The sequence below is a fragment of the Chenopodium album genome, chromosome 16 (assembly GCF_948465745.1).
Source record: "Chenopodium album chromosome 16, dcCheAlbu1.1, whole genome shotgun sequence".
Taxonomy (NCBI): Eukaryota; Viridiplantae; Streptophyta; class Magnoliopsida; order Caryophyllales; family Amaranthaceae; genus Chenopodium; species Chenopodium album.
This window is the reverse complement of record NC_137849.1, coordinates 32,207,096-32,216,389: the sequence shown is the minus strand read 5'-3', so window position 1 is coordinate 32,216,389 and position 9,294 is coordinate 32,207,096. Positions and strand designations below refer to the sequence as shown.

The window sequence follows — 9,294 nt, the reverse complement described above, 5'->3', positions numbered from 1 at the left end:
TTCTTTTGAGCGGCTGTGGTCTACTCTACTCTGCTGAGCCTTGCTCAGTCAAGTATAAATTAGTTGTTTTGCTCTGCTGACATGTGTTCTACTCTGCTCTACTGTGTTAAAATCTACCTTGCTCTGCCATAAGCTCAAAAGAACCGAGTCTAACTCAGTCGCAATGATAATCAAGTAAAGTGCCAAAGTATCCCATACTAAATTATTTTGGATACGAATTTAAAATTTTAAATGAACAACTAATTTATAGTGCACTAATTCAAGCCAAGTCTTGAACACTCAATGTTCCGTATGTGTTCGAGCAACCAAGGAGCAGGTAATAGCAACACTTCAAAAGGGATCTTCATTTCTCAGGCCCAACAAAGTAATATGATCCTTAAGAGGTTTGAATTTCACACCATAAACAAATGAAATTCAAAACATATGCAATCAAGCACTTAAGGGCATCAAAAAGTGCAGGTAGGTAAGTCACCAGAAGCAGGAAACAAAGATATAATTTGTTTCAGAGGGATCCTTAACAACATTACACAAAAAATTAAAAATCAAATAATAAGCTGTACTTTTTAAGATGTAAGAATCAAGATGCAAAAATGCAAAAGCTGTGATGTGAGGCTCAGATTTATGACACACATGACGCACCATACAAACTCAAGGGACTGTGAGTTTAAGCACAATCCGACTATTCCGTACAAAGCATTGCATCTATACAGCAAGAATCTAAAGATCAAATCCTAGGCCTCACACAGATGGTGAAATTGCACCAAAACAGAAAACTAATATTAAAATACAACAAAATCACCTCTCTAAAGATGCCTCCCTGTCTTGAGCAAAAAATTATGCATCTCAGTCAATTGATTTCATTGACAGTGGCTAACCAATCAAAGAGCATTTTTCCTTTTAAGAGAGGCAGTCAGGAAATTTTCCGCCTGATCACTTGCCTCAATCAGTCACCAAATAAGTCATCGTCATCATCAAGAATATTATTGCTTCCTGAAGCAGTGTTGGACAAAACATCCTTCATCCCGCCATTGTTTGAGGGAGATGGTTCTCTACCAACAGGGTTACCAGAGGAGATTGCCCATGACGAACCCACCTTTCCAGAAAAAGAATCTCCATATAGGTCATCATAGATGCCACTTTTTGATGAGTTAGATTTTTTAACCTTGTTCAAGACTTCCTGTAATTTGTCAGTAACGCCTTTTGGAGAGACATTATCTTCCTTGACAGACGTCTGGCCTTTCCCTTTTGGAATCACCGTGATTTGGACTAGTGACTCATATTGACCAACAAGGCTTCCCTCTTTTAGACCAAGAGGACCAGGTTCTGTTTCTACATCGGCACCATCAGAAATCCCAACAACTTCAACCAGCTCACCCCCAACTTGGTCTCTGAAGGCAACTCTAGATTTCTTCATTCTCTTAGCTGCCCTAGTTGGTGGTTGGCTATCATCATTACCACTGGATACAGCAAACAAGTTTGTGGATCTAACAAGGTCTGATTTGCTAATACCATAACGATTTAATAGTGTGTTATAAGTAACAAGAGCTTCCTCGTCAGAAGGGTCAGGGGGTGGCGGCAAATCAATTTCTGTGGGTATAGGAGGTGGAGGGAAAAGAGCTGCTTCATTCTTTCTCAAGATATAAGTTCTAGTTGATGCAGCAAATCGCAGAGACTGCCCCACTTCAAGTTCAACAGGTGTATCTTTTGTTAACCTCTCACTCGCAACAAATGTACCATGTGCAGATCCCAAATCCATAACATATACGCTGCAACAAAGCCAGGTCGATCACAACGTTTAGCAAATAATTTCAACACGTATATCTTTTGTCAAAATAATTCTCTTAATAATTTTTCCTCCACTGAGCGAGGAGAAGGTCTTGCACATTTAATCACATCTTAGAGCAAAATCCAAACTCCAAAATGACTTTAAGTCTTTAACATGTTACTGACCATGGGTGTTTAATAAAGTGCTCAATGGAAAACTTATAGCTCTCCGAGATACTGAAATTGTTTCAGGTATTAAGTAAGAACTTATCATCAGATAAGCTATTTTGCAATATACTGAATGCACATTATATACTCTAAACTGTAGCAATTAAAATGACAAACTACTTAAGTCAATCGGGACCCTATTTAATGAATATCCTTACAACTATAGTTATGAACTCTCTTGATTTTACTGTACTTTTAACACTCTGTTTGGATAGAGAAAATTGGAGGGAAAGGAGGATTAGAGAAAAGAAGGGATCCATCCTCCCCAATTTGGAAACCATTTGGTAAGATGGAAGGGAAAGGAAATGGAAGGATTCATTTTCCCTCCCTCTTTAATAAACCAAATCCTTCCAATGTTAGAAAGATTTGGAGGGAAAATGTAACCTTACCTTCTACCTCCCCTTCCTTCTTCTTCCCTCCCTTCCATTTCCCTTCCACTTTGCTATCCAAACAAACTGTTAAAGTGGGGGTTTACAAGTGAGATTTCATTATTGCTGGTTTCATCTAAGGTGTGTTGGGCCTTCAATTAGGATCTTTAAATATTCTAAGCCTCTTTCCTTAATTAATTCTTTTAAGTATTGTCGTTTTTATTTTACAAGGTTGTTTAGTTTCTTTTTCATGTTTGATTAGGAAACCAGACAGCACTAGGCATAAATATAAGCTTAAGTGTTGTTTTGAGAACAAAGTAACTTAATTATTATTAGAAGTTGAGCATATGCATTAATTTTCGAGTGTAAGGGAATATACTTAACCTTACGTTGGCAAGTTACAGGCTTCAATACAACTATCCTTTTAATTTACAAGTCCTACTGAATCACAGCCCCAAATAGAATTTAGAAAGAAATGTGTTCTTGATTTTCATTCACCCCACTACCCATCAACTATTTAACTTCTTTAGATTTTCTTCAAACAATTGCCTAAAAAATACTACATCCAGTTCAGGGTTCCCTAAGTATTACTCACTTTCAGGTTTTTTTGTTTTTATAAGTTTTAATCACTTTATCGTTATTGAGTTTATTCCTTTTATGCCAACCTTATATCAACAACTAATCATCTCTCTCTCTCTAAAAGCAAAGACACCCACATGGCCACATGAGTGGTGATAAACCAATTTATCATCACTTCCTCTGCTTTACCAAACTAACAACCAATCAAATAAGTGCTTAGAATAAATTTTAACTAATAGTTGTATAGCATATAGGGCCTATGTTTGATTTTCATGAAGAAAAATGTCCCATAGTAAGTGTTGCTATGGAATGACATTCTTTTTGTTCATAATGTGCTAAACAATTTGACTATAAAACTTGAACATTTCGACTGTCTGACGTTTCATTCATTTTTCACTCATTACTTGACCTGAAATCACAAAAGATGTATATACTAGGAGCACTTTCGGTTAAGAGATATAAGTGTAGACACTAAATAAGCATCAAGTACATGCTAGGAATAATAATAGTTAAGAGGGGAATGGGTACCCATTATTTCACGTATTGTGAAATGGAAAGGTGGCTGCTGCTGCTGCTGCTACTACTACTATTAACGTTGAAGGAAATTCAGAATTATTGTACCTTGTAGGAAATTTACTAGTTGGCCCCAGAGAATTTTGTTCCTTTTAGTCATAGACACTTTGTATCACTTAAGAAATTGATAGATGCTACTCGGATATAGTATGAAATCTTGTAGACATGGTAATTATCAATGTAGACAAAATAATGTAATTATTTGAAGAGACAGCCCAGGCCAAAGAAGTACACAAGAAACAAGGTGAAAGAAATTAAAAAAAAAGGTGAAAGAAATCAAACCTTCCATTTTTATGTGGAACAACAGCCGCATGTTGACGTGAAACAGATTGATGATCAAGCACAAAATCACATGTATGTAACTGCCTGCCAAAGATGTGCCTCCTTTTGTCAAGATTAATCCGGTCAAGGACTTCTCCATCTTTCACAACCTCAAGATAATATACACCAGGACGAGGTTCAATAGCCCAATCTGGAGGCTGCCAAGTAGATTGTCCCCCACCAATCTGGGTAACATTGGGAGTTGTCGTGGAGGGTACAGACACAGCTGCATCCAGAGCCGGTTTCTGTGACTGCACCTGTCCTTGTTGAGTAGGATGCTGAGGATAAGATTGTGTTACAGATTTAGGAGGTGGCAAGGAAGATGTTTTGGGAGTGACAGCAAAGGGCTCCAAGGCTTGTGCCTTCTTAAATCTGTCAAGACCTGCTCTTCCATACATTTATTTTTTTTATACCAACCAATCCTGGCAGCAGTGGCAGATTCTCTGAATTTCTGGAATAAATTTAGCAGCACCAATCTCAGCAGCAGAGAACCGAAGAGCAACCAAATAAGACTCTAGAATTACATTTCTAACCAAATAAAGTTTAATTGATCGGCAAGGGCATAGCTTAAACACTCAATAAAACACTGCATCTAGAATCGACTAAAAATTCAATATGGAAATAGCAATAAAGAAATTCTTCCATCCAATTGACAGTAATAGATTAACTGTGTGCTTGAGTAGCAAACAACTGCAGAATAATTGCAGTGATGGCATTAACAGAATAAATGAAAAAGGAGGGGAGAGAAAAAGAAGGAAGGGTTAATTTTGAATTGGAAACCAGCCAAATTCATCCACCCCACAACCTTCCCTTCAGTAGAATTCCTGGTTAATCTTTGATGCAACTTTATATATCTTCATTCCCCTCTTTTCTCAATCCAACACGGAAACTTTTGGTTCATAAACTATATTTTGAGTTCCGTATAAGTCTATTTCTATGTTACTTCCTCTATTTTTATTTAGTTGGAGCATTTTTCTACTCTTCATTCTTGCCAATACATAATTCTAAGCATTAGATCTTTAACTATCCACAAGTAAATGTAAAAAAATTTAATCTTTTGAAAGAACATTAAGAAGAATTTTAACAGCCAATTGGTGGTTGTGATCTGTGATAATCGGTTCTAATAGCCAAAATTATAAAATTACTTGAATCCCTTGAAGTAAGTTATAATACAATGTGTAAGTCAAAATAATCCGGGGCATCAGCCGGACCTAAGGGCCCAATTTACAGGTTTATCTTGAACTCGGTACTCGATTTAGGTAAGCTTGGCTCCAGCTCAAAGCACGACGAGCCTTAAATCCTAAGCTCGGCTCGGGCTCCAATAGCCTCAAAAAGCTTTAGCTCGGGTGTGGGCTAGATTAAGTTCGAAAAACCAACACATAAGCAACCAATTCTGACTCAATTAGCAAATCAGGCTCGAAAAAATTCACATAAATTTCTTCTAGTTTTCAAAATATCAACGAAAATTGCACAAAAACATAATTCAAGGAACAAAACCGCTCATTATAATCTTTCATAACTTCAGAAAAAATTACAAATAGTTCAATATTATATCCAATATGAAGAACCCTAAATCGACTAAACTGGCAATTAAATCAAAGATAGTGAGAAATTAAACCCTAGACAGTGAAATTGATATTCGATAATTAAAAAAAAAAAAACATCATACCTAAGAAGCTGGTTGAATGGAGGAGAGAAAGCTTCGGAATGCGCTTCAATGGAGAATTCGGAGTATGGTTCAATGGGGGAGAGAGAGAAAGGGGTGCAGCGTAAAAGTGAAAAACTCCAAAGGTGTAAAAAATAATACTCCGTACTGTTTCCGTATATTCTGGATGATTTACCAAAATACGGTTACTTTAAAAGTTATTTAGGCGGCGTTTGGTTCACAGAGTGGTATGGGGTTGGAATCAGGAATGGGGTTAAGGTGGTATCGGGTTGGAACTTAATACTTAATACCATGTGTTTGGTTTAATTCTGGAATGGAATATCTCACTATTCTCTCCTTTATTTGATACCTAAGGGAATGGAATGAGCCAAACCCACCTCCCCCAAATGTTTCTAAACCCCATACCTCATGGGTTTGAGGTGTGGGTTTGAAATTCATATTTTTGACAATCAAATATATGGTATGGGTTTTAGTCATTCTAAACCCATACCTCATACCTATATTTCGTGAACCAAACGCCCCCTTACACTTTTGCGTCGGAATGAAACTTAATTACGGAACTACTGTTCATGTAGGCTCGGATAAGTTTATTTTTGTTTTTTTATTTTTCAGAGGAGCGGTTTTACCCTTTATAATGCTACTCCGTATCTATACTTGGAGTGTACTAAAGGCAAACCGCTACCTTAAGTAGAGGTTTTAGATTATAACCGCTACTTAAGGTAGCGGTTTGTCTCTAAAGAAAAAATCACCCCAAATGTATTACTGAGGCTACGTGGAATGTATTTGCGTAAATAAGTTTCATTCCAACGCAAAACCGTAAATAAGTTTTTTAAAAGCTATATTTTTGTAAATCATTCGTATATTCTGCCTATTGACGGACAAAGAGTCAAAAGGTGTGTTCAGCACTAGCTTTTGAGTAGCTTTTAGATAGCTTTTAGTGGTTTGACCAAATCAAACCACTACTTAACAAAAAATGTGAGTGTTTGGCAAAGTAGTGATTAAGGTAGCTTTAAGTGGTGGAGGTAGCTTTTAGTGGTGGGGGTAGCTTTTATGAAAAGTTAGAAATATTAGCTTTTGAAATTAGAGATAGCTTTTGAGGTAACTATTGAAAATTTAATCTATAGTTTTAAAAATAAAATATTGATTTTTATATGTAACAGCTTGTCAACCGCTATTTTACCGAACATTTATACCTAAATTATTAATTTTCACATCTAACAGTTTGTGATAGCTAACAGCTAACAACTACTTATACAGTTTACAGCTAGCTACCTTCACAGCTAACAGCTACCTTCACAGTTATATTTTGCCGAACACGCCCAAAGACTCCAAAATTTAGCAATTCACCATCGTTATAAATTCCATTGATATAGTTTGTGGCCCGGACGATGCCCCGGATTCCGTTTAAGTACAAATTAAAAAAACTATCTTAAGTTTGTATAATTATTTAAAGGAATGTTAATTAAGTAATAAAATGGCATTGTTGTGGAATAAAAACAACAAATACAATAGATTAAAAGGAAATTTTATTTTTGTTGAATAAATGTGAAATAATTTTCCACTTAATATGACAATATAATGGTATTAAAATATCGAAATTCCAAGGGGTGTAAGGGTTTTAATGTGGTCCAAATAATTATATGCATCGACATGTCATAAATCTCATGATGACTTAAGAGTGACATATGTTATCAACATGTTGTCCCTTTGAGTTTTAATAATATTATAGATATGAAATTCACAATTTTCAAGAAAAGGAAAAGTCATTTTTTTTTTTTGAATAAATGGAAAAAATCATTTTGGCCTTATTTGGCAATTGGCTGCTGGCTGTTGGCTGTTGGCTGTGAGCTGGTTTGATTGGCTGGTTGTTTGTATTGGCTTTTTTGTTAGTTGTTTGACTCTTTATTAGTCTAAAAACATGTTTGGTAAAATTGGTTGTTAGATGTTATTAGTAACTTAGGTAGCCAAAAGCTACTCCAAGTAGCTTTTTCATTTTGGCTTAAAAGCCAGCTTTTCAGCTGGCTGAAAAAGCCATTTACCAAACACAAGTTTTAGATGTTTGGCCAAATGAAAAAGCCAAAAGCCAATCAAAAAGCCAATGAAAAGCCATTTACCATAGGAGTAATATGAATATCAACTTTGATCAATCAACTTTAAATATAGGTTTTTTTTTTTTTTTTTTTTTGATGCAATCTCAAATGTAGTTTATTCTAGGAAGATTTGTGTAAAAGGATTAGTGGTTGATTTTGTTTACAAAGACTTTTAATGAAAAGTTGTGCAAAAAAGACCTTTTATGAAATTGTAATTCCAATCAAAATTACCATGAATTTATTTGTCAACCAAATAATGCTTTAGCGTGATGATTTGTTTGTTGGTTGTATAAAAGGACATGCTTGCAATTAATAAATAATGTAGAGCTACATGCTAGCCATTGTGGAGCTATATAGGTTGTAACTAGAAGTGTTCATAAATCGGTGCAGACCGAAAAAATGGACCGGATCACCTCAGACCGATCCCGGACCGAGTTATTCGATCCGGTCTTCGGGTCTAAAAATTTATTTTTCTGGCCTTCGGTCCGTTCCGGTCCAAAGCCCTAAAAAAACCGATGTTGGACAAGATCAATTTTTTTTATTAAAATATGCGTGAAACCTTAAATAATGGTTAAGATTATCCTTAATAAGCTTAGAAAACTTTAAATTTATAAGATTTTTTGTACTAAATATACAAAAAAAAAAAAAAAAGACGTTAAAGTGTAGATTTTCCTTTACTTTTTTTTCGAGTTTTCCATAAAATTATTAAAAAAAAATTAGAATTCTTTATTAAAAAGTTCTTAAATCGGTCCAAAGCGGCCGGCTCGGGTTTTGGACAAATTCTTTTGGTCAGTTCCAGGTTTGGTCCTAGCTTAATCGGTCCAATCTTCGGTTCTTAAAATTCTAACTTTTGGTATTTGGTCCGGTCCGGTCTTGGATTGATGAACAACCCTAGTTGTAATTAAGCCAAACTACATAGCTGGGTAAGAGGATTAGGACCTGTTCTTTAGAGTTACTCTGCTCTGCTATTATGAAATGTGTTCTGCTCTGCTCTTCTCTGCTTAAAAATAATACTTGATATTGAATTATTATAATAATAATAATAATTAATAATTAAAAATAATAATATTTAATGTTGAATTATTATAATAATTAATATTTAATAATAATAATAAATATTTAATATTTAATAATTATAATAATAATAATATTAAAAATTAATAGTTAATAATAATAATAATAAATAATTAATATTTAATAATAATAATAATTAATATCAAATAATAATAATAATAATTAATATTTAATAATAATAATAATTAATATTTAATAATAATAATAATGATAATAATAGTAATAATAATAATTATAATAATTGATTTTTTATAATAAAAATTAATATTTAAAGATAATAACTAATATTTAAATATAATAATAATTATTAATTTTTAATAATAATAATAATAATAATAATAAATAAATAAATAAATACATAATATTTAATAATAATAATAATTTATATTTAATAATTTATATTTAATAATAATATGATAATAATGTGATAATAGTAATAGTGATAATAATAATAATAGTAATGATAATAGTAGTAGTAGTAGTAGTAGTAAGAATAACTGATTTTTCACGAAATACCACTGAGTTTTAACAAAATTCACCAAATACCACCAACTTTTTTCAAATTCACCATATACCATTCAGTTTTTACACATTATCACACAATGCTTATTTTTTTAACGGACGTTAGGTT

The 9,294-nt window shown here is 33.7% G+C and overlaps 1 protein-coding gene across 3 annotated transcripts; it reads right to left on the bottom strand.

Annotated features, from left to right (window-relative positions):
* Positions 1–583: 583 nt before the first annotated feature.
* Positions 584–5,649, bottom strand: LOC145586373 (protein phosphatase 1 regulatory inhibitor subunit PPP1R8 homolog). 3 transcript variants are annotated; one of them, XM_081643195.1, is made up of 3 exons: positions 5,503–5,649; positions 3,795–4,284; positions 584–1,766 (listed from the first exon to the last, which is right to left on the bottom strand). In XM_081643195.1, exons 2-3 carry the CDS (start codon positions 4,229–4,231, stop codon positions 944–946), a joined length of 1,260 nt encoding a protein of 419 aa, XP_081499321.1. In that variant the 5' UTR covers positions 4,232–4,284; positions 5,503–5,649; the 3' UTR covers positions 584–943. The 3 variants fall into 3 exon arrangements, with proteins under 3 accessions (XP_081499321.1, XP_081499323.1, XP_081499322.1); XM_081643197.1 differs by having other exon boundaries at positions 3,795–5,186; positions 5,503–5,518; XM_081643196.1 differs by lacking the exon at positions 5,503–5,649 and having other exon boundaries at positions 3,795–5,488.
* Positions 5,650–9,294: the final 3,645 nt, after the last annotated feature.